The 24,833-nt window shown below is 48.8% G+C and overlaps 4 protein-coding genes across 4 annotated transcripts; 2 read left to right on the forward strand and 2 right to left on the reverse strand.

Moving 5' to 3' along the window:
* Window positions 1–4,926: 4,926 nt before the first annotated feature.
* On the reverse strand, window positions 4,927–8,473 carry HD556DRAFT_1245291 (uncharacterized protein; the record flags this gene model as incomplete). Its single annotated transcript, XM_041298523.1, has 9 exons — window positions 4,927–5,924; window positions 6,264–6,398; window positions 6,432–6,844; window positions 6,914–7,133; window positions 7,194–7,398; window positions 7,450–7,701; window positions 7,760–7,919; window positions 8,135–8,204; window positions 8,275–8,473. The coding sequence occupies 9 exons, from the start codon at window positions 8,471–8,473 to the stop codon at window positions 4,927–4,929; spliced, it is 2,652 nt and encodes an 883-aa protein (XP_041155603.1).
* Window positions 8,474–10,425: 1,952 nt separating this feature from the next.
* HD556DRAFT_1404087 (uncharacterized protein) lies at window positions 10,426–11,018 on the forward strand. Its single transcript, XM_041303915.1, has 2 exons — window positions 10,426–10,448; window positions 10,502–11,018. The coding sequence occupies exons 1-2, from the start codon at window positions 10,431–10,433 to the stop codon at window positions 10,769–10,771; spliced, it is 288 nt and encodes a 95-aa protein (XP_041155604.1). The 5' UTR covers window positions 10,426–10,430; the 3' UTR covers window positions 10,772–11,018.
* Window positions 11,019–17,466: 6,448 nt separating this feature from the next.
* On the reverse strand, window positions 17,467–20,671 carry HD556DRAFT_1497348 (glycoside hydrolase family 5 protein; the record flags this gene model as incomplete). The annotated part of the gene is made up of 10 exons (XM_041308908.1): window positions 17,467–18,380; window positions 18,433–18,652; window positions 18,700–18,969; window positions 19,031–19,232; window positions 19,291–19,376; window positions 19,443–19,561; window positions 19,609–19,771; window positions 19,828–19,930; window positions 20,094–20,129; window positions 20,161–20,671. 10 exons carry the CDS (start codon window positions 20,669–20,671, stop codon window positions 17,751–17,753), a joined length of 2,340 nt encoding a protein of 779 aa, XP_041155605.1. The 3' UTR covers window positions 17,467–17,750.
* Window positions 20,672–22,831: 2,160 nt separating this feature from the next.
* Window positions 22,832–24,779, forward strand: HD556DRAFT_1538729 (uncharacterized protein; the record flags this gene model as incomplete). The annotated part of the gene is made up of 6 exons (XM_041309699.1): window positions 22,832–22,872; window positions 22,910–22,983; window positions 23,034–23,207; window positions 23,293–23,886; window positions 23,940–24,421; window positions 24,476–24,779. 6 exons carry the CDS (start codon window positions 22,832–22,834, stop codon window positions 24,482–24,484), a joined length of 1,374 nt encoding a protein of 457 aa, XP_041155606.1. The 3' UTR covers window positions 24,485–24,779.
* Between the last annotated feature and the right edge of the window lie 54 nt (window positions 24,780–24,833).

Raw genomic sequence — 24,833 nt, forward strand, 5'->3', positions numbered from 1 at the left:
TTGTTCGTCCGACATTGCCTCATATATGTGCTCACCTTCAGCCACTTGGCAACGAGTGGAAGCACAATAATAGCACCTCTGATTGCATTGAGAAGTCCGAGTGCTTCAATCCAAAATAGCAGTCTCTCGTCGTCGAAGAATGATCTAATTGCCTTTGCAAGCTCATCGTCGAAGTCCGTTTTTTGAACATGTGTAGCCCAATATCGACAGGAATAGGAGAGATGTAAGGGAATGGATGTTTTGATTCGTTGAGGCAGTCCGATATCTTCGCAATTAGGGAGGTATGATGACTCTAAATCACACATATTGAAGCGGAGGCCATGTTCCATCACTCGAAGTGACGCCAACGCTAAGTCGTGGTGTTGCATCTTCGTCACCTCGACGAAAAAGTCCCTGCTGAATGATTTGTCTGTGAGAAACTCTCGGAAGGATGCGTGAAGGGGTCTGATTGGGATACATGAGTCCGTTGTGCCACTGAGGAGAGATCCCATACGTCGTACGATGTCCAGTTTGTGATGTGTATTGCGGTTTGGAAAACAGTCCCGCATGGCGTTGAGGGAATCGAACGGGAGGGGTTCAGCCGTGCTGAGTATTTGTCCCATCACGGAATGAAATTCCGCTAGTGCTTCCTGGTACTCGACATCGCTATACTCATGTCGTGGCCAGATTTCTGCCAAAATAAGCCGATACATATCATACAGTTTGTCCGTCCATTTCCCAGGATCGCGGTTCACAACAGTTTCAAAGCGAGACCTTGGGCTTACACCGGGAAGATCTTTCATAATGTATTCACATGCAAGACGTGCCCACTCGAAAAGTCCGTCGGCTTTCGCAGCGAGATCTGTAAACTCTTTGTTCCCAAAACGCGGCAGCCTTTGTAGCTTGTCAGATACAAATATAGATATGTCGCGTTCCGCCACTGCTGCTGGAATCTTGTCCATGGATAACTGTAGAATATGCTGAGCGCCGTGAAATGCATCTTCGATATCATGAAGTGGGCGAGAGGTAACGAGAATCCGAAAGTTGGATGGGAGTTCTGTGATCTTTGGAAGGCCTTTGTTCTGAAGTGTGCCAGCAAGTATGCGGAGAAGGTCTTGTCGCGTCTCTACTGCGCCGCTCTCGTCCAGCGCCTCGATCACGATCAAGACAGGTCCCACGCTCGACCTAGAGAATTTCTTCAGTGGTTCCACGAGGAGCTTCTCCCACTGCTGGAGAATATCTCTGGAGTTCTTGAGTGATGTGGAATTTTTGACCGCACCCGCCAAAGATCGTTTCATCTCTGGATCCCGATCAGCTAGGTCACGAGCGATGGTGGAGAAAACTTTTTCGTGGTGTTTCTCGGCTTCTTGGGCCTTGTCGAAGCAGAAACATGAACCAAGCACTCCCATATCGTTGGACCACTTGGCAATCGTGTGAGCGATAGTCGATTTGCCCGTGCCTGCGGGCCCAGATAGCCACAGCACACGTTCAGCAGCATCTCCACTGCTGTTGATCCAATCCGTAATCTGGCAGAGAATCTCCGTCCGCGTCAGTGGTAGGCACTGTTTACTGGTATTCAGCCCTACGCCCTTTGCATAAGCTATATCCCCGAGATCCAGGGTATCGCCTGAAAGGGTGTGAGTGAATGTAAAGACAAAAGCGTGTCAGAATTCTTACTCGTATGTTGGACAAAGACGGCCACATCTCGATCAACTTGGTCCCGGAATTTTTGCATGAGTCCGTCCAAAGTGTCGCTGTAGTTCTTAATGATGACATCGGTTTCCGAGAAAATGGTTTTCCCAAGTCTCTTTCCTATGATGATAGCATAAGATTCCATGTACGAAGTGCGATAGCTTGGCGACTCACGAAAGCTCTTTGTCCCAGAGTAGTCCCTGATGAAACGAGCACACTCAAGAATCTGCTGAACGATCTTTCCAACGATATCGCGCATCGATTCAATTTTTCGAAGAGTGTCATCTTGAGTCATAAAGCGGTAAACTTCAGCCAACTTCTCCAGAAGGCGACGGACTGATTGATCACGATTTGCTTGAGCGATGATAGTCTACATGGAATTATGACTCCTGAGCAAGAGACAGAACTCCGGGAGAAACCGAACGTACTTTGGACGCAGCAGACAGCACACCCAACACCATTTTTGCGTACGGATGTACCTACACAACTTGATTAGTTCGCTTCCCATGGACGAGAATGACACATACATCCGTAATCTTCTCAAGGACAGCGTCGATAATCTTTAGGGGTTGGAGATATGTTGTCTCAAAATCATCCATAGTGGTGAGACCTACTGAGGCATTGCTGGTTGCAGATGCCACAGAAATTGTGTGTCCCCCGAGTAATCTCATGCTTTCCATACCCTTACGGGCACCCTGAAGTTCGGCATCAACTAATTGGGGATCAGGACCTTCCTCCATACCAGAAGGAGCAGTCTCAACCTGTGCAACCGCCGAGATTTAAAAAAGGAAAAGTAAATCATCAGATTGAAATACCTGTATAGTGGGTACTGAAGCGCCTTCAAGTTCGACGTTCTGGGCCACAATGGTGTGGTTGCTTTTTCGCTTGAATGGTTTCTGCACGAACTCAGTCATTCAGGACAATCAGCATTCACATCTACGCACAGGAAGTTTTTTTGCTAAGCCATTTTTCAACTTCCGCAGGGACTGACAGACCCCTCTAAGAGGTTCGGCGCTCTGGACGAAAAATACATGAGGGCTGCCAGCCATGAATTACAAAAAAACACGTACCTGGCTTGCACCAACATTTGCTTGGCTGGATCTTTTGGCTTCTGGAGGAGGATCGGGCCTATGGTCTGCACTCATCGCGAGTGGTCGTAGATTTGAATTGAGTCAGTGTGAGAGAAACGATGGAGTACACTGTGAAAAAGGAATGGACGTTTGATCCTTTCGCAGGATCCGAGTCGAAGCACAGCCAACACGTCACGGTTAACTTGAAGTGCTGATCCTTCAGCCCAAATTCAACCACGCAATTCCTGTCAGTTCGGCCAGTTATTATGTGCGGGTCACAGCGCAAGATAATAATGGAGCATCGAGAGAACCCGGTCTACTCCAGAGTCGAATTGTACAACAGTACTTTCCGATAAATATTAGGCCTTCCATCATCAAAGTTGGCTGGGCCCGGAGCCTACATTCTTATTTGGTGGCATTCAAAGTGTCGTTCCAGCTGTTCTAACTTCAAGCATACGACGAGACCGGTGTATGGGATGAGACGAATATCATAGTAGAACTGCGAGGGCTGCAGTACAAGTTTGCGCCGTGTGTGACTAGTGACCGTGACGTTCATCCGATCAATGCATCACGTGGTGCCAAACTGTGTCACCGCCCAGCTGCAGGCTGCCACCACCACCGTACGTTGTATCTGCACTCTTGCACGCCACCATGTCTTGACTTTGTCTCATACCCCAACACTTTTCGTGTCAGTCTCTATCTCGACATTTATTATTTATTTAGTTGAGAGTAATTCAAATTCAATGTGTTTTGTAGGATTTTCGTATTGATCTGCCGAGGCCTACACAGTCACGGTGGCCTGCGCACGTCTCACCAGCTTTATCTGACGATTCTGACCCATCATGTGGTATTTACTCGCAGTCCCCTGTGAGTCCTAGTGGAGACTCAGATACATCAGTGGCCTCAGATGCTCAAAAGGTGTGTCATACAACTTTGAGTTATTGCTGCCCTTGCTATCAACAGACATCGAAGGCTCATGCACATGACGGGAGGCCCACAACAACCGCGTCATTGATGTTTGTTTACGCGTCTCAACTGCCAAGCTTTCGCTGTTACCCCTTTGACTGGATAATGTCTAATTTGCATGCGCTGTGGAGAGGGGACAACCATTGTGGTCTGTGGCCTTGGTGACTAGTCGGCACATGCACAGGTCAATGCTTGTGGACGGACGATATGGTCAGTATAAATGTACAGAACATCGTCAGGCTCCTCACTGCTAACCCGTCTGTAATTCAATGGTGGGCATCGATCTTTCCTAGTATTCTCTCTTCGCTGACCAGTTGTTTAGCCTAAATATACCATATTCCCGCACATGAGCCTGCGCTTTGGCCTCTATGAGGACGAACGCGTCGAGAATAACACTGACCCGGAAGACGAGCACACACTCACCGCTTACGGTGATCTCTCCCTCAGCCCAGAAGAAAAGCTTGGCTTTCCTCCAAACGATCTTCGTCGCCGTAATCAATTGCGTTTGAAGGCGAGACGTAAGAGTCCTCAGTACAGTCCACCGGTGCGCATCGTGTTTGCATAGTTAGTTGTACTCTTATTGACGGTTATACGACAGATTCTGGACGAGAAATTCTGGGACCCACTGACGTTTTCACAAATTTTGACTCCTTTAACGCCTGCCGAGTTTTTCAATAGATTTAGACATTCTGTACGACGTGCTTTTCAGCTTGCACAAGCAGAAGCTGCTGGGGCCGACGCCCGATCTCGTGCAGCTGGCCCAGGAGAGTCGACCTTTAGTGACTCGAATGCTTCATATGATTCCGAACTGGTGCAGTCGGTGGCAGTAAAGGATTTTCCTTCTGTTTCTGAAACTTATGATCTGATCGAGGAATGGAGGAAACTGCCTCTGAGACCTGGAATTCCGAAATGGGATATCGGTGATTGAACGTAGTTGTATTAAGCATGTATGTGTTACATCGACAGAAAATTCAATACAAGGGTGTATTATGCGTGTGCTAAAGAGGTCTCGCAGATGCGGTGAGGAGAAAAGGGAAAAAATTGGAAAGACTTGTTGATGCGCATGCGTATGTATACTACATAAGATGAAGTGGGAAATGATGTGTGAACAGAAAGCACAACCAGAAACAAAATCACCTCGAAATCGTAGATTCAATTCGATATCAAATGTCGGAGGGGGAAAAAGCAACCGCCCGCCAAATCCCCAACACACAAAAGCTTAATCCAGAGGGACCAAAAAACTCGCCAGCGCCCAGCCCACTTCTCCTCTGACTTTCGCATCTCTGCCTCCTCCCTCAGCATCAACAAGCTCCCGAACTAGTAGCAAGCAATCCTCCCCGTCATCCACATATAACGGTAGATCTGGATGGGTGCTGGGGTGCCCATACTCTCTGAGCACATCAAACGTATCTCCAGATCGCAACTCGAAGAACGGTAAACCCCGATACGATACTCCAGCAGGTGGAATACACATGTGTATTGCAGCGCATTGGTAGAGCGCGCGTAGCCCTTGCAAGTCCGTGGTGCGGCGAGTGGGGGTATGCGGTGATTGAGTTCGAGTTGGGGTGGGCGGCATTTGGTATGCAGGCAGCGCACTATCTGTGGTATAATAACTTGGTGCCAGTGAGCTCGGAGCTCCGAGGCTCTTGACAGAACTTGATCGCGTCCTGTGGTGTGATGGCCGGAATGTATCTGTGATCTTACTTTTTAGGCTTGGTCGTCTCTGCTGGACACGCCCCCGGTCTCTGTCGTTGTCTTCCTGCTCTTCATCGAACGTAGCGAACGACGACGGGCTTGGTGGGGGATCAAGTCCAAAGGGTATGTTGCTAATTATCGGCCCAGGCAGACTCTTCATTCGTGTGGGCTTGAGGCGCGGTGGCGAGACGCCACTGCGAGACTGCGATGGCAGTTGTAGGGCAGAGGGCATAGGTGGTACATCCTCGACCATCCTCCAGGTATTCGCACCAGGACTAAGGTTACTCTTGTATGACTTGCCCGACTTCCCAGATTTACCAGAACGCAGTGACTCATCGGAAAGTTTGCGGACAATAGGACCGGTGGGGATATTGTTCGTACTCCCACTGCGCCGTCGACCAGTGATATCGTAAGAATTGGGGTGCGAGTGTGACGCACGCGACGCTGGATTGAACGAGGAAGACGATGATTGTGAGCTGCGGTGGTCATAAGAGTTCTGAGAACTGCGAGGCTCGTAAGAACCTTGCGAGTTACGGATGTCGTAGGAATTCTGTGAGCTGTGAGGGTCATTTGATCGGTAGTGTGTGTCGTATGATCCAGAACCAGACGAATGGCGCGCATCATACTCCTTCTCTCGCGCATACTTCGCTTCATCCCTCCTAGACCGACCATCATATGACTCCTTGGGCGCATATCGGGCATCATACGACCCCTGGTGCTGATGCTGCCTTGGACGCGTAGGTGATACTTGCGAATCGAGGGGGCCAATCATAGCAGCAAAGTTTGTTGGTTTTGCACCTTGCTGTGGTGGAGTACGATGTTGCACTTGCTGCGGTACTTGGTACTGTGGAATCACAGGACGCAGCCGCTCCATCTTTCTAGGCGGATTGACAATCGCCAATGACCCAAGCACGCCCAACACATCACCCCATCGCTCACGCCAGACACGAACTGTCTCGCCTCCACCCGCTGGTCGGTCCGCATGCTCCATATTGTCTCTCGTTGCTCCCGCACCTCCAGCCTCAAGACCCTCCCCCTCCACCTGCAGCGCATCCCACAACTCTCCCCACCGCTCCATTACAACTCTCCAAAATGCATCCATCGCCCTGGCTAAGTCAAGCACCACCCCATCAATTCCACGCTCCAGCAGCTTTACATACACAGGCAACTCCAGTGCAAGCTGCCCCCGCAACGCAACGTAGCTCTGGCTTGCCTGTAGCAGCGCCTCTGGCGGGCGGTTCTTGCGCGTGATTGGGAGATGCAGTAAGTGCATATGTAGCGGCTGCAGAGTGTGCAGTGCACTGAGAAGCTTGAGTGGCGCAACCGATGTGCCTTTAAGAGATTGGAGAGAGGGAAGGATGTGCGCATGGAGTTCGTGCTCAAGTTCTTGTACGAGATCAACTAGTCCGGTACAGAGCGAGAGGAAGGCATCGAAGGCTTCACTTTGGCCGGTTCCCAAGGTGTCTGATGAAGAAGGGGGAGTGCTATTCAGACTGGAATTGTTCTGGGACAGTTCAGGGCTGACGGTGACGCCAATGACGCCTGAAAATGCCCATCCCCACTTGACGAGCGCTCCAAACAGCGTATGGAGAGTCCGGGCATAGCCGAATGCGTCCCGAGCGAGATGGGAGAGCGTAGTGATGTGCGACTTGAGCCTGCTTTCGAGGGCTACAAGGAGGGCAGCTTCGGCATTTTCGGAGTCGGGTTCTATTTCTGAAACGTGAATGGAGCCTTTTTGTTTCGAGGGTGACTTGGCGGATGAGGCAGGGGGCTTTGGAGTGCGTAGAGAACGCATGCGCGAGACGGAGGCGTTTACCACGCCAACCTTGGGTATGCCGATGGATCCTACACCACCTGCTCCAGGGCCGTCTTTGGCGTGTCCAGATCCGAGGACCTCTCTGACGACTTCTACCCGCCTTCGTCCCTCGTTCACAGCACGAGCTACTTCTTCCACCTTCTGCTTCGCCTCTCTCAGTTTATCGAGCCCTTCAGTTCCCTCCCTCAGTTTCCCAAAGGCCTCACCTATGCTCTCTGAAGTTACAATAACGAGCGGCTCCGGAGTAGCACTGATCACGGCGCCCAGTAGTAACCCGTACTTCAGCAACCGCTGAACCGGCTTTATTAACAAACTCGGTAGGTCCCAAGCATGCGTGTGTGCCTCAACGAGTTCTTTGCTCTCCTTGAGCCACCGCGAGAATTGAGGCGTGAGCTGCGGTGGTGTATTGAGGGCGTCGAGGTGTGCGAGTGCGCGAGGGTGTGCGGTGATGTACGTCGTGTATGGGGGCGCAAAGAGGGGCACCTGAGTGACGTTAAGCATCAGTGTGAAGTCGCACCTAATATCGAGAGATTAAACTCACCACCTCCAGGAAGATTTCGCCTACGCCCTTGCCTCCTTCTTCGATGGCTATCTCGAGCTTTGACACGAGCATGTCAGAAAGGACAGCGAGTTCAGAAATGTTGCGGAAAATAATACGTGTATCAGCGACAGATAGTGGAGGCTCGCCCACCGGGCGTAAACTTGGAAGCTGTGTTGGAACCTTAGAATCAGTCAGAGGACCTACTGAATGAGCATTTAGTGAATTGGATGACCATAGAGAGTCATGGAAGGACCTATTTGGGTAAATGTAGGTACATTCAATTGAATAGAAGGCACGTTGAGCTGTATTGTCGGTGGGCAAAGGCTCGAAACGGATACGTCGGAAGTGGAGATGGTGCTAACTGTGCGTGAAGACAAGGATGAGCATGTACCTGAGCTCGACTTGGTGGATTCGGAACTTGAGCTAGACCCAGGGTTTGAAATTTCTGAACCCGAGACTGGGCGTGTGCATGAGAAACCGAATGACGGAGGGTGACCTGGGATGGATTAGAATACTTTTCAAAGGGCTTAAAAAGTCGAAGGACTCACCAGACGCCAACCTCATATACACATCCCTGATGAGTGCTAAATCACTTGCATAGGCACGTTCAGAGGTCAGAAGTTCGAGCAGAGCATGTTGGCGTTTCGTGATGGCTGGTGCGGGTATAGGGGGGGCTGCGGTCGAATCTTCCTCTGAGCGTTGTTGACTTGACATCGCACTCCGATCCTCTGACAGCTCAAGGCGGTTATCAGTTCGTAGTCTTGATTTGATAGGTAGGGAGAGGGGTAGAGTGGAAGGAGGGAGGGGGAGCTCCTTGTCTTTAGGGAAACGAGTGGATTGTATAAGAGTATGAGCCGATTCCATGGTAGGAGTATGGCCGGCGTTAGGTGTATCAGCACCGACGGAATCGGTATAAGCAGCGACGGGTCCGGTATAGCTGGTGTATAAGGCAGTAGCGAGGGTATCACTAACGAGGTGTTCTGCTTCCCTTTCTCTATCGAATTCGTCCTCGAATTCGTCAACAACTCCAAGAACGGAGTTGAGATCAGGTGTGGAGCCGAGAGCCTCCAAGAGTTGTGATAGAGATGAAAAGCTAGGAGTGCGAAGGACGGGAACCATCTCTGACTCTGGCGCTAAATGGAGGGTTGGCAACATCTTTGGCAGCTGTTGGCGCGTGGCAGGAGGCGCTGCGATAGGATGTGATGATCCAAGGTTTAATCCAAACGTTGGTTCTAGCTGTGATTGCTGTAGATCTAGACCTTCTTGTTCTCTTGATCGTCGTCTAGCTTCTTCCGCTATCATGGAATTACGACCAGGTCGAAGTGCTGATCTTGGTGGTGGTACAAGTAGCGTAGTACTAGGCTCCTCTGGCAGACGGTGTGATGGTCGTGGTTTCGATGTCTGTTGTAACTGCTGGTTATTAATGGATGCGTGCTCGTTGCGTCCGCTAGCCTCGAGGTTCCCAAAATCTAAATGCTCCGTCTCTGAGCTTGCAATGTCCGTCATTCTAATTTAGTTGCCAGCCAGCCTTGAGGCAGTCGTAGATCCGTTTAAACGTCAACTTATTACTTAGCCACGCTAAGTATGGGCCTGGGCTGTCGAGTTGCCTGTTACACTCGTGTTCGCAACCTGTCCACTGCGTTTATACCATCAACATTAGCATCGACCTCCATGTTGACCATCACGATCAGCGAGGGCGCTTGGGCGCTTGACTTGCCTATCTTGGTCTGCCTTCTTCGTGTGTCCTTCGTGTGGTTCCCTTGCCGATAATGTCACTATCTTCCGAAGTGCCAGAACGTGGTTAAGGAGAAAGTCAGTAATTTCGACTTCTCTGTCGCTCCCTTTATTCAATTGCCAGCTCACCATTTGAAACTAGGCTTCGCGACGAGCCAAATTTGCTGGACTCCACAAGTTGTAACCGCCCAACAGGTTCACATCGTTGACCAGCCCGTCGCCATAAGTTTCAAACCCCGGCTATGCGTGCTGGCCGTTCTACGCTTGACACCGCCTGGTACTACGTGCAGGGACGTCCGCACACGGGATACCAGAATCAAGTTTAGTCTGCCTGCTCTTGCCTGCTTCTTCCAAGATCACCGTGGCAATGTGTTCAAGTCTTCCGAAACTTACACTGACATCGATCACGCGCACAATTGCCGTGGGCTATACTATTAATATGCACCTCGTTGCTCTGGGCGGTTCACCTATGGATGTGTAGATTCAAAACCTGACCTAACGGAACGCCCCGGGCTGGCCATTTTCGCCTTCGACGATGACACTAACCTCCTCGAACTTTGAAGCACTCTGATCGACACCCCTCGCCACCCACACAAGAGTACTCGAGAACACAGATAGCCCAGCTGTGGTATGTAATTTTGCAGTTTTTCTTTCTAATACAACTTTTGATGAGCACATCTTGACGCGTCTTGCTGCCCAACTGCAAGTCCGTAGCGGCCGCTCCCTCCCACATACAGACATCTTTGACTGGCTTGTCCAGCAACTCCTTACCATTTGTCAGTCAACAACATTCTATTTCTTGTCACCAGCCTGCGCGCAAATGGTCTGGACTGTTGCTCTATACGTTTTCGGCCTTGAATTCCTCACACCTCAGATGATGGTGTTTGGCGCCTCAAATATTTGTGAACACTCAGCATATCAATGCATGTGTGTGACAATGGCTTTTCTGCAGCAGGTTGATGGCAACTGTGTAGAAATCTGTTTCGTCACTCACTATTGTCCTGTCAGTACATATGCACTGCATATCTGTGCTACTTCGGTAACCCACTTGCTGCGCGCCTATACTTGTCTGTGCGCGTTTTCTTTGGACTCGTTCCCACTCGTCCATGTGCATTTCCGTTTATTCAAACTTGTTTGCATCAGCCGGTACTCATTTTTTTTGGTTCATACTTGCTGCTACTTGTTGCAGATTATCTACAGTCTTTGGGATACTACTCAGGTCTAAACATACACGTATTCGAGATGTACTTCCATCAATCCAACTCTTCCAGCCATTAGTATCTCTGCGATCCCTCTTCTCTCTCTCCCTTGAATCAATTTAATTTTCGGGTGAACCACACACCTTTAAATTGATCGCCTTGCTATCGGAGCTGTTCAAATGAAGGCGTCGTAAGCGTGTACATTGTAGGTGAAGACCAGGACTGCATCCACTCATGGTCACACTCTCCGTGATGTTATTGAAGTACGTAGACATGAATCTTTGAATACATGTGTTGTACCCTGTTTCGGGGTACGGGAAAAGCTCATCATTCAACTTGTTGGTGATGAGGGTATGAGGAACGAACTGCATAAGCGCGCGGCACTATGGTATGAAAATTCACATCACACTTAGCACAAGGACGTTTGTATCCAGCTACGCTTTCTTGAGATCTCCGCTTATGCGAATGATGAGGAAGATGTGCTTATGATGAATGACTTACTTTGCCATATCGACTCTTGAGGTCCTCCGAAACATGTGGAGCCGCTTTGTTGGGCTACTGCGTAACGAAGCAGCTCCAGTTCGCATCGTTAGGTTGCGAATCGGAGTGCACTGTTGCTCCTGAATCCTGCATTCGAGGGTCTTGGATATTGTATTACGAACAAGAGGTAAGGTGGCGTACCTGTCTCTACAGGCACCCCATTCACCTCAATTTGACGAGCAGTTTTCATGGACCATTGCGTGATGAAGGGGTTCGCATCGTGAAGATGTAAGTCATTCAACTCACCTGTATCTACAGGGACCCCATTTTCTTGTGGTAAAATTGCATCAGCCATAACATAGAAATATGTGTCACACTGATGAGGCTTGTTCTAAGTTCCATGCGGAGACTGGCTGAATTCGATGGAAGGCATTAAACAAGTTTCTAGTAGAGGTCTGCCTAGCTTATCTCCAGCCTGGCAGCATACTGCAAGGGTATGAGGACTCACATGGGCCACGGCTGCTGGTAAGATGTTCGTTGAGCTTGACATCCTCGAGTACATATACACTGGTTAATCTGGGGTTAAGCATCCAGTATACGGCGAGACAGCTTTTGTCACAACTCGATTGATCAATTATGTTTAAGCCATGGCTAGAAGTAGCTGCCCACTGAAATGCGTGAACACGAGGAGCCCATATGTCAGCGGCGTGTTCTATCTGAGTAAAAATAAAATTCCTACCTTGGACTCAAACCCCTTAGTCCCGCTTCGAGTACCCTCCCGGAGTACAATTCCAGGCGTGAGTGAAAGAAGTTTGTTCGTTACGAATGGACCCTTCGACGATTGCGCAGAAAAGGCTGCGAATGTTTTGCCGTTCGATCCGGCGTTTACCGTCCACGCTCGTAGAATACAAGAATCCAACTCCTGTCAGGAGTAAAAGACGTTTGTTATCTATAAGATCCGGGTATCCCTGGACGATTGGGCAGAAGGCGCTATCGCTAAGCGTTCTATCTTTTGATTCGATGATTACGGCCATCTGCTAGAGCTTAGCACAGTCGAATACGAGATGCATACCATGGGCAAAACGACTTGATAACAATTTTGACGTTATATGTATGTATTACTTGTCGGAACGATTTCGGGTCCATGTCCACGAGGGACAGAACAATGTTTTACAATGCCAGCACACGGAGCCGATTGTCGGATACTTGCGATCAACAGGGGGAGCGTTTAGCAGAGTGAGTCGAGTAATTTGAGTGGGAAAAGCTGGCCACGAAATGCGAGGTCTTCGGATCGCAAAATATCAAAAGAAAAAGTCATTCCCACCTAAAAAGAAGAGGATCATCAGCAGTAAGACACGAGGCTGGTTACTATGCATGTGATTGTGGTCATCCGCGGATGCGCAAGCGTGGAGTATTTTTGTGGATGCAAGTGATCAAACAGTATAAATTGAACTTTCCCTGAAGCTAATCTGAAAGGAAAAGGGTTCCGGGGTTCCACGGAGTCACGGACGCCTGATGATTAAGTTGCAAACCCTGATATTTTTCACGCAGTAGGAGCGCCGCTGGACAAATAAATCTGAGTTCTTTTGGAATATATCATGTGTGTCAGACCTATCAAAGCTTACCTGGCAGACCGTTGTACCCAAAACTGTTTACCTCACCATGATAATCCCTCGGATGTCATGTACATCAGATGTCGCATCATGCGAAGCTTAGAACCGCACACGCGGATATACGGCAAGGCAGCCACATATGCGATGCTGTGTGGCTGACTTCTTGATTAGCGGAACAACCCGTGGTTTTAGGTGCGCAATTTTCAAGAGAAAAATATAACGGGTACCTTTGAGAATCGAACCCAGGGGACAAGGAGGTGGTCGTGTACTTGCCTAGACCATAGATCCATACCAATGGTTAAGGTCTTCAGGTAGAATGGGATTTAAAACTGGAGTACAACAAGAAGATCAACGACCAGTTGGTGCTCCAATCTGGCAGCTGACTGCATTGGGATCAAACACATACATATGGGTCACGATGTCACCTTGTCGCTTTGGTGCTAGTCAGTGCTGAGACAAACGGGGAATACCGACGGGAGCGGCGCCTCATGCCGCTGAACTAGTAACAGCATCCCGTGCCCTTGTGTTTCTCTTGGTGCCATACAAAGGAAAAAATTCAAATCGGCCGTTCCCGGTGCCTACCGATAGAGAAGCACTCGGAGAGAAGATCTTGACAGGGTTAAAACAGATGTCATTGGTGGATACTAGCCATGAGATATGATCCAGGGGGCGACGATTGTTCCGGGACCTGTGTCAGTCAATCCCAACTTGAAAGCTGCATAGGTGGATAGTGCAGATAAGATCATATGTGCATGTGACACTGTCTGTCACGGTGATAGGTCGGAGGCCCTCGCTTTGGGATGCACCAACTTTCCGAAAGAATCCTACATAGTAGCAAGAGTTAATGTTTTTCATGGTGGCGTTTCATTGTGAAAAGTCTAACAAGCAAGAATACTTAAAATATTAGTGTCTTCTCTTCTAGTTGATGTAGGCTACTTACACTTCAAAGCACCTGAAGTACATTAATGACAATGATACGTGACACCGAAGCGATCTAGGTCGGAGGTTGAAATCAACTTTCTATTGCGCGTGGTTCGAAAAATCAACGGAAGAACATTGTCCGACGCAGTACGTGACAGCACTAGCCAGCTCGCCGGAATATTCGCTTTCGCTGTGTCTGGTGATTTGGGGATATTTCCTGCTGAAATCCCATAATACATCTTCAGCTCAGTTTCCCTCAGTCCACACTGCACAATATTTGGTGGGTATGGGACTAGCCTAGGCCACGGCCGGGCCGCCGCATCAGAGAACTAGTGAGAAAGTTATATTGTCTTACATACTACTTATTACACGACAATATATGTGCGCAGAGAATGTCCTTCCAGCATCGACGGAAAAACGTCATATTCCCAATCGGTTCGGAAACAGCCGACAGGGTCCTTCGGTGAATGGGTTTAGGGTTTTGGTGTACCCCAAGGCCACGAGATCTGGGGTCCGAAGCTTCCTACCCCCCGCTAGCCACAGCCCGACCGTAAGCTACCTTCCTGGTGAGTCACAGTTACCGTATGCAGCTGGCCGGTCATCGGACGGTTGCAGTCGTTCTCTCCCACTGGGTATATAATAGGTTTAGTAAACGTCACCGGTGCGGTTTGGGTAACGGTAGCCCCCTAACGAGAACTTTCGCAGATTCGAAACCACTGCCATCCCCACCATCCTATCATTCCTCTTCCCCTAGCTAACAGACCCTTATACTAGGAAACCGTTACCTGCAGCAGGCGCTAAGGGCATGGTCTGCCTCGCGAGGCTCTGCTAGATGCGTTGTCTTTGGCTTCACTTGTCCAAGCCGGTCGCTATTATTTTCATCGCTAAAAACAATATATTACGTCGTCAATGCCCCCGGGACACGATCAACGTAACACATAAGGACTTCTCGGTTCTCTGATAAGTAGTGAGTACTTAGCAAACTAGTCAGGAATCAAAACCATCATATCTGGAGCAGCCGTTCAGACTCCTTCTGCGCTGGGTCCCTTGTGCAGACGACCCGATAATCCTTTGGCGCGCAAAGGAATTGAGCACCCCCCCCTTCTTGGCAATACACACTGTCGCTTGTTGACTCTCTTCGATGAAATAAACGGCACGCTCTAAGTTCTGTATCGATGACTCATGGCTACAACGCTGATGCAGAGTATCTGCCACGACGTGTACTCGGGGAACAGTGATGTTTTCAATAATTCATTACGCTTCTCATGTAGAATCTTGGCGTTCTCTGTTGTACGTAATCCGGAGAACATGCATTTCTAGTATTTCAAAAGTTGAAGAGTATACGAACAGTTTCAAGAGGTGGCCTTGAAGCCTCGAGTCCATCGGTATTTTGCCTCGTAGAAATGCGGATATCAGAGCTCGCCCAGTGGAACGTCGGGCACATGATATTTGCCTAAATATGTAGCGCTAACACGCAGCCAGGCCTGCTTGTTTATGATGTTGTAAATCTAACCCGTCAATATATACAGTAGATAGTACTATTCTTTCATTTGGTTTAACTTTCGCTCGCTTCCTTCAACATAGTTGTAATATTATCAGAAATCCCGCCTATGATACATTCGCTACGCTTTTTCATCTGTTTTCCCCATTCTTTTTACACTCGACTGGGGTATATTATAGTCTATAGTATCTATGGTTCTTACTGACATCGTACAGGACTTGCAAAGTCCTCGTCTATTTAGACGCATACCAACAAATGTTTAGTTGGGCTCACACACCCGCATACCCTGCATCAACGCCTTGTCTCGTGCCCTCAAACAGCTGCCAGACCAGCTTTTACAGCTTCGCAACCTCCCCCTGCAACTTGCAAGTGGACTGTTAATAAACAAGTTTCGATACAGCAATTAAACCTTACGTACTGTCGAATCAGGTCAGCCTAAAATAACAATAAACGTGAAAAAATAGTTAGGCTCAGTCTCCGGGACCCTCGAATTGTGAGACATGGCTCGCAGATAACTGGTCTGCGTCAAAACAAAAAAAGCAACCTTGTAGCTGGTATAAAAGAGGTATCAAACTGTCGCACCATATGCGGTGAACTACCTTTCAGAACGGAGCCATCACACCAACAATATCCATCGCACATCGAGTCAGGTTCTAGACTCCCCATAATACAATTGTCGAGATACGAAGCTTGACCCATGTGACGATTAGGGCATCGGTGGTGACTAGAGACCGTGTAGACACGTATGGCGATTGATTCCCCTCACGAGTTGACGTAAACTTGAAGTTGGGTATTCCGGCTAGGTGTTCTGGAGACCTCTAGCTGTAGGAAAATACGCTTCGCTTGAACATATTCACGGCGGCCAGCTCGTTACGACATATCTCCAGCGCTGGCGCGATTTGTTCTGCCACTGCGTGACAAACGTATTTTTGATGTGGATCTCGCAATAGTAGGGAGGTGATAGCCGCAATGCACTAGGGCTTGATCGGTGTTTCCATAGTCCTAGTCATTTCCGAACTGACAAGCAGTTTTCTCATCACACACCATCCAGAAGTAGCACGGGTAGACGTATTTGTCGTGGGCAATGCTCTAAGCTGCATCAAGGTACTAGCTCAACTTGGCGGCCCACCAGAAGACGTTCGAGTTTCGGAGTTGAATGGGGCGTCTTGGCGACCTATTCGAGTATCGGGTATCACCATCACCCAGTCTCCGCAAAAAGAGGGGCACCGGTGTCCCATCTGACGAGAGGTAACATCATTTTGAGATGAAAAAAAAACACGGATGAACTGATGGGACGATATTTCGAGGGTGTTTGACGTTGTTCATTTCAACGCTTGTCGGAACGACCATGAACCCACGTCCACCGAGGAACAGCGCAGTCCAAAAAAAAATTGATCCACGCCAGACCCGCCAAGTAGTTGTTTGAGCCTAACGATAAGCAGGGGGCGTTTAAAACAGAACGCTTGAAGCCGTGTAATTTGTCCAGGAAGCGCCAAGACTCGAGTTAACTAGCCCATCTGTCCCAAGCTGTCACCTACTAGTGATCGAAGGGGTCTAATGAGTGAACTAGCAGTGGACAAGAGGTTAAAAACTCTACCGTGTGTTTGTTTTCCCCCGCGGATTAATACGTATAGTCTCATTGACGAAAGTGGTGGAAAAAAAAGAACAATACCGGTAATTAATAAACCAGGCGGAAGGGGTTCAGAGCTCCGGCGTTTCGCTAACACCTGATTATTGCGTGTCTCTCCGCCGCATAACCCTGAAATTGGTATCACGCGGCAGGTCCTAGGGTTTTTCAACTTCAACAAGAATATTCTCCCAGAGTTCGTAGCGGGCTCCCAGACTAAAAGTCAGCACGATGCAATCATGATATATGATTTTGAAATTACCACACTGAGAAGCACTATGTCCCATGGACAAAAATCAAGGCTTACTCAGACCGCGCCCACCGTCGAACTGCTTTGACTTGTCCATAGAACCGGATGTAGATCAGCGTGGCATGTCCTGCCTTCGAAACTCAGAAGCGCATATACAAACGGATATATTTATAACATATCACGGCAAGACAACGGCATACCGATGGGCACCACCAGCCAGTGTTTTCTTGAACGTTTGCTAGCTTCCGATTGGTCAAGTTGAATTTGCAGGTGAAAATGCAAAGTTCGAAAACTGAAACCGGAAAGACAAGGAGATTGGAGTTGGCCTGCTCAATCTGGATCATACACTGAAAATACATGGTCAATGGTCAGAGTCCTCAGTTGGTTCCCATAAATACAAAAACGTTAACTGTGGCAATAACAAGCGCAATGCGATAAGCAATTCGAGGACTAGAATACGATAAAAATAACAGTCTGTCAGCGCTAGCCCTCGCATAATATGTCCAAAACAACAATGTCCGAGTAACGTCAAAGAAAGCCGGCGGCCGACTACATTCAGATTACCTTGGCATGCTCAACGGCGCCTCCATAGAATGCTTGACTGCGCAGAAACTCGGCACCGTAATGCCAAGGGTTCCTGATGCGCCGTTTTTTGACAGCCAACGGCTAAGCGAGTGACGTGGTGGCGGAAGTCGTGGTGACGGAAGTGGACGTGGTGGTGACGGAAGTGGACGTGGTGGTGATGGAAATGGACGTGGTGGTGACGGGAGTGGGCGCAATGACGGGAGTGGTTGCGGTGACGGGAGTGGCACCACCTGTGAGAGGACAAAGTGCCGCGGGCATGGGTGAACTAACAGCATCCCATGCATTTGGGTAGGTGCAACCCTGTACTTGCGTTGGCGCTAAACCTGTATCTCCCGCATCGAACCAGCCGTTCCCAGCGTTGACAGATGGAGAAGGACTCGGAGAGAGGGTGGGAGGCGGAAGAGTTGGAACTGCACTAGTGGACGTGTAGGTGGGGAGGAGGGATTGGATTGCTCCAGCTGGAAGACCGTTGATAGGTGTTGGTGGATACTGGCCATAAGATGTGACCGAAGCCGCAACAATGGTGCCAGCTCCAGGACCTCCTGTCTGATAGGGTAGATAAACCCCATCAAACTGTGGCCCAGTTACTCCCAACGCTGCGCAGGTGCCTATGGCAGTACGGGGATCAGTAGGGATCCATCCATACTGGAGACCCAACTGGTAAGACCACAGGGGAGACTGGACACTATTGGTCGTAGATGAGTTTCCGACCTACAAGAGTTACCAATGAGGCTCGTGTTGACTAGCATAGATTCAAACCAACCTTCCAGGTCCAGAAAAACCAGTTCTGCAAAGCGTCCATACTAGCCAGCGTGAATTCATTAAGACCGGCTATCATGCTGCTGTTCCATTGCGAAGCGTCTAAGAAGAGAGAACACGACGTTCCATAGCTTTCAGTATTCCCGACACCCGTGAGGTACAGTCCACAATCATTATAGCCATCGCTAAATTCGCCCGCGATGGTTACACCGAATGCGGTCTGACTTTGGTAAAAGTGAGAATGCTGTCGTGCGGTGAGGGACATGCATACCTTGTATTAATGCCAGGACCCCACGCACTACACGCCTGCTGTGGCCAAATGCCTCCAGCGCTTAAGCCAGTACCAATCGCGATGGGTGCCCAATCAGACTGAGAGTCGAATGCAAAGTAAGGATGGGTGTCAAGTATGATTCGATCGGAACCTTGTAAAAAATCTGCCCAAGCTGCCGTCCCTAAGAATCCGTCATGAATGGCGATGTAAGGCCCGTGCCCCTCTCCGTAACCGGTGATATTGCGGATCATGTCATGCGCAAGGAGATAACTTAAAACGACAACCGGTTATCAGGACACACTAGAGCGTATGCAAGTATATCAAGACGTACAATGATATGATTTGGTCTGTCCCAATGGTGGAGACCAGGGCCTCGTTGACAATGCTAAACATAGGGACGACATCAACCCACTCAGGCTGGGATATGAATTCAGTAATGATCCTTATGTAATCAAGCGCACGCTGGGCGTTGGCAACTCCCATGACTCCATTCAGAAAGTTGATAGAACCGGATTTGCCAGAGTGATTATATCCTGCATACCAAGTTTGAGTTTGCACAATATGAGTAACGATGCACACCCTGCCACGCACCGTTCTGAGATCCAGGGATGGTATGCAGATCGAGATTCACTCTAATCCCGTATTTCCTTGCCCATTGAAGGACTCGCAGGATGTAGCTAACGTCACCGCAATCAGAATGATAAGAAAACGTTCATATAATGTTTCAGAAGTGCAGAACTCACGGCCAACACACTTTCTCGAGGAAGGGCTCGAAGTCCCATTTCTCAACTGCCCAGAAAGGAATAGGCAAACGTATCCAATTCAGTCCAGCTCCAGCAATTTCCGCAATATCCTGCTCGGTCTACGAGCGTTATTCGGGGTCAAAGAAGGCAAGCGAAATGAACTTACAATAAAGGTATTGTAGTGGGTCTCTAATTGTTGCAGTCCGCCGCTGGCTGTATCGGCCGCCATAAGCGTGCTCAGGGTCCACTCGTCAACTGAACCCGGATACTTCTGGTAAAGGGCAGGTGTAATGAAGGGTTCTAAGACAAAAAGTCCGCCAAGATTGACACTGTACACGATCCGTGTTCAACATGTGTCTCAAACACGTGACCAAATGACACTGACCCATAAACCTTGTCTACTCCCCAAGTCCAGCTAGAGTTGAGCGGAGGGGTCCAAGAGTTGGGATAAGCGCCATTGTTGAAAGGGTCGTTTGGGTTGTCCACCCCTGCAAAGAATCAGTAGGGTCAAAACGTCTGGTCAGGAAGTAATAGACAAGTAGATGATAACGCTAGGCAGCCCTCTGACATTTACGTTAGCAGAACATGGACCCTTTAACTGTACCCGAGACATAGTTCTCAGATCTACTGATAGCACTGAGAAGGGCACACCGCAGTTCACTGCCAGCGACTCATCCGGAACCACAGCTGCAAGCCATAAATGAATTATAGAACTTACAGATGCCTCCAAAGGGATTCAGGTAAGTGAATTTTGTGCCATCAGCTGTTGTGATAACGGAGCCGTTCCCCCCGGTCGTAGTTGTTCCAGGCGGAGGGGGATTGCCGTTGCCGTTACCTGACCCACCGGCAGAAGTTCCAACGGTACTGTAATTGTGATGTTTGATAACAACAAAGTATACTGGGAGAACGACAGCGAGGATGACAATAGTAACGGCGGCGAAAGCGATGAGCCAAAATAGAGGCCGCCTAAGGATAGATCGTTTTCTCAACGCAGGTTCTTCTCTCGATTCTTGGGTATAAGCTATGGCATCGTGTTTTTCGTTCTCTGGCACCAATGGAGAGACGTTATCTGGTGTATCAGCATACGAATCACGCGGGCTGACGGCAGTCTCTGAGTTTGGCGACAGATAAGAGGCTCTAGGAGGTTCTAGGGATTGACTAAGGTCCAAAGGAATGTTGAGCGCCGTCACGAATGGATCTGCAAGACTGTCGGGCCTTGAAGACGACATTGTAGATGGATAGTAGCAGAGAACGAGAAAGAGACAGGTCTGGACGTCCAAGACTTCAAGCAATATCCCACGCAGGGGCGCACCATGGCCGAAACCTACAGTACTCGTGACAGGGAAGCCACGTTAGAATTTTTATAATAGACGAGACTAGGCGTGGCTGCTTGGCGTTGATGATCTGATCCGTTTCCGGCGCGGTGAGGCATACGGTTAGAGCCAGTCGGTCGCTGCGAGCGGTGCGCTTTTCTATCCACAGGAATTCATTCAAGTTCGTCGATGCGAAGAACACATCGCACGTATAAACTGAGAAGATGTTTCACAGGTCATTGTCACATTTTCTCACCAGTTCTGACGTCGGTTCAGCTTGTCACGTGGGTGAGTGCCTGTGCGAGGAATATTTGGGGGTGTACGCGCGCTGCGCGCATGGTTCATGGGCGGTTTGTACAAAGTTGATACGCCCCTGGAAGGGCATCCTGGGGTAGAAGGTGAGGCAAAGGTTCGATCACTGTTGTCAGCACAGCGCAACGCTTAGCGATGACTTCAGAAATTCTAGAAATGAGAGATAAAATCTTTTCTGGAATATTACGTAATTACATATGGTAGTTATATCGCCAGACTCCTGCAAGTCAGACCATATAACCGTTTCTTTTACTTATATTATGAATGTATAGAGAGTCGCAGACCTATAAAAAATCACTCGGTGGATTATCTCGATCCGACGAAGTCGGATATGATTCTGGGTTCGCCGAATAATATTGTAGAGTTTGGGACAAACTTGGTACAAACAACCTCTATATATTGATTATTACGACTTTTCATGAAAGTCTTCTTCGCGAAAACCAAATGAAAAACCCGTCGAAGCTTTAGATAACTTGAGCAGCTCTTCTAGGCTTGGTCAAGGGCCTGGGGCGAAAGATGTTACAAGTTCCGATACCTGGCAGCAAGAAGCACACCGCAACTATGCTGGCAAAGCATGAATAATTAACTGTGGCCGAATTTCATGACAATGAGCTCCCAGTGATGATATATTTTCGGTTTCTGTACTCCGGCAACAGGCCATCACAACAAACCGGAAAGAAGAGAAGAAAAACGTCTGCTAGATCCGTGATTTGAATTTTGCCGCATGTACGGGTATGATCAGTTGTAGAGAAATGACAAGGAGTTGCACATATGAGGCTGAGCGCTGAGCTCCTGAGTCCAGGCTGTCTCAGAAGCGGTAGTCAAATTAATCTCTTCCGATGAGTCATTGTGGGCGCAAGGTACCTACTAGTAGTACAATGTACTCCTGACCCTGTTCTATCTACTCGTTTAAACGCCTCATGTTCTCGCGCAATAGACTAACCTACACGAACCTGTGGCCGATGCATATGCGGACACTTGCCTATTCCTATTCCTATTTTTTTTTCTTTTTCAGTTTGTCGGGATGACGAGAATTTGTTTGTCCTTGTGACTTTGATCAAAGTTAAACCCAAGTTGGGGAAATGAAAGGAATTTCCCGAGTACGGGGAGTTTGCATCGCCGGAAGATCAAGGTGATCTGATGAGGCTTGTCAGCGTGAGTGGCAACCTCAAAGCGCCATATTTCTACTTCTGGGAGGGCGCTACCCACTGAAATATCCCTAGTGATACTAGCACTTACCATCGAAATTTAATTATTGGGCATGGCAGTGAGTTTTGGTGTCTTTTTACGCATGAATGACACACGCACAATACAGTGTTGCTCGGTAAATGCATCTGTTCTTGGTTCAATAATGCTCCGATATTGGGGGCACTAGTTTCCTGTGCGGCACTGCCCAAAGTTTATCCGGATGCCACAAACCAATACGGGTAGTACGCATTCAATACCCACCAAGAAATCATGGGCAAGATCTATGATCATCTATCCCGGCGTGCACCCGACCAAAGCTGTAATTATACAACTGTGCCGTCCGGGAAACTTTACACCCATGTTTGCCGTATGGGCCACCCCCGCCACCCCCTTATATTAACCCGCCTCTCTTTAATGTGTCCTAGTACTTTGACGCACGATCACATCACCCTCAATGTTGCATTATCATCATGCACCCATCATCCATGCCTCGCCCGATGGCTACCCAGTCCACGCTCATTCCGCACATTCTGATCGCTCCTCATCGCCATCCACTGGCAGCACCACAAGTTCGTCATGTGCCTCCGGTTCTCCACGGCTAATGTCGCCGATTCAAAGTACGGAAAACATTTTTCGGACGATCTTGAATGTCAGAAAAGGTTGGAAGACTCTGAAGGGCAATACCGAGCCTGTATGGCCACCTTATCTCGAAGCCACGATGCTGGAAGGTGCGGATCACATATGATGATCACAGCTTTAGCTCACATGATTCCTCCAGGTCTTCATCAATATAAACCCGTCGACTCGCGGGAAACTCAAATTTTAGGACGATTCCCTATGCGCAATCGCTTCATCTCGGAGTACATTTACCACAAAACGGGAAAGTACAGATCATCCAAACAAATAGGCAGTCGACTACAGCAATTTAGGGACACATCCGAGGGACGGGAATGTGAGTATCCGTCCCGTACGAGCTGTTTGTGCGTTCATTGAGACGGCATCATTAATTATTCTTCTATTTTGGTTATTTTTGGCAGTGATCGATTCCCTCACCCGATCTTATCTCAGTACGCGGAGTGAAGTCGGCTCGCCACGGAGGTTTTCTCCTCATAACCATGTTTTTGAGGGTGAATCCATGCCTCCGCTCGACTATATATCTCTCGACTCTTCAGGAAGCGAAACCTCATCCGCCTCCTCATCTTACGGTTCCTCTGCAGAATACATTGACACTGCAATGCCATCCTCTAAACGAAACAACCTTCCTGACAACCGTACTCCAGTGTACATTGACATCTTGCCAGAGGCTAGCTCATTCTCGAGCTCATCCTCCTCACGTTCACGCGTACCATCTTCTTCATACAAGTCCTTTCATGGTGCAGCTGCATCCCAACCCTCCCCGAATGCACCACGTTGCATGAGGGACATCGATCCCACCGTAACCTTCGTCTCACCCTCTACTGTCATCGGCAAGTCATCCTATATAGTGTTATTGGATGGCGCACCCATACACAGCGAGGACACGAAACTCGAATGTGTCGGACCATATTTCGCTGGTTCTTCCGGTGACGGCCCGTTGCTCTACAGCACGGCTCTGGTTCCCAAGTATTGGGATACCTTGTGCAAGTCTCCAGGTACGTCATACCCGAACTTAACATGAAACAGGGATTTAATTTCTCGCCCGAAGACCCCACCGTATACACCATTATTCAGGATGTGTACCGTTCTCCTGACTCAGCAACTTCCTCAAGGAACTCGGGTCGCCCACGCCCTGTCCTCATATTTTCTGCTATATACCACTTCCGATACCCGGCATCTACACGCGCGCCTCCACCTTCCATCCCACCGCACTTGTCATATCAACCCAATTCTGCATCTTTCTCGCACAACCACAACACTCATCCTTATCCCAACATGACCAACCCCATCCGCCCGCCCCCATTCCAAAACTCCTCCATGTCTCCGAGTTTCTCGGACCCAGGGATGTTCCAATCATATGACTACAGCACGCAATACCGGCTGGATGAGCCATTCAGACTGGACGTTAACATGGATAACTTTTCCCTCGATGACTTCGTGGTCAACATTAATGACTCACCCGACGCGGCATCAAATGACATGATGGCTCAGTCGTCATCATCAAGCTTCCCGAAGGACATCCGGAATTATGTGAGCACACTTACCCAATTAGGATGTCCGCTACTCACATTTTTTTTCCATCAGATCATGTAAAACTATTGTACATATAATCGTAATATCAGCACGTACTGTATGCTCGATATTCATCATAATGGGTCCTCTGATCGGCCCAGATGCTTCCAGACTGGACTCTCGTTCGTGTAGGTTGGTATTCATTCGACTGAGATTAAAGGACGCGATATTTGCGTTCTGTTGGCTTCCGATACGGGCAATTCATGCCGCGCTTCTTGTGATGCTAGTCATCTGATGTGAAGTAGTAGGTCCGTTATTATGACAGATATGTATAACTACGCCGACGCAGGGATCTCCAAATTCAATTACTCGAAGCTCCCTCGTTGCTCTTCTGATTGATATTGCAATCTGTCGGGTGCATTGCATACAC

The sequence above is a fragment of the Suillus plorans genome (genome assembly GCF_016647745.1).
Source record: "Suillus plorans strain S12 chromosome Unknown HD556scaffold_69, whole genome shotgun sequence".
Lineage (NCBI taxonomy): Eukaryota > Fungi > Basidiomycota > Agaricomycetes > Boletales > Suillaceae > Suillus > Suillus plorans.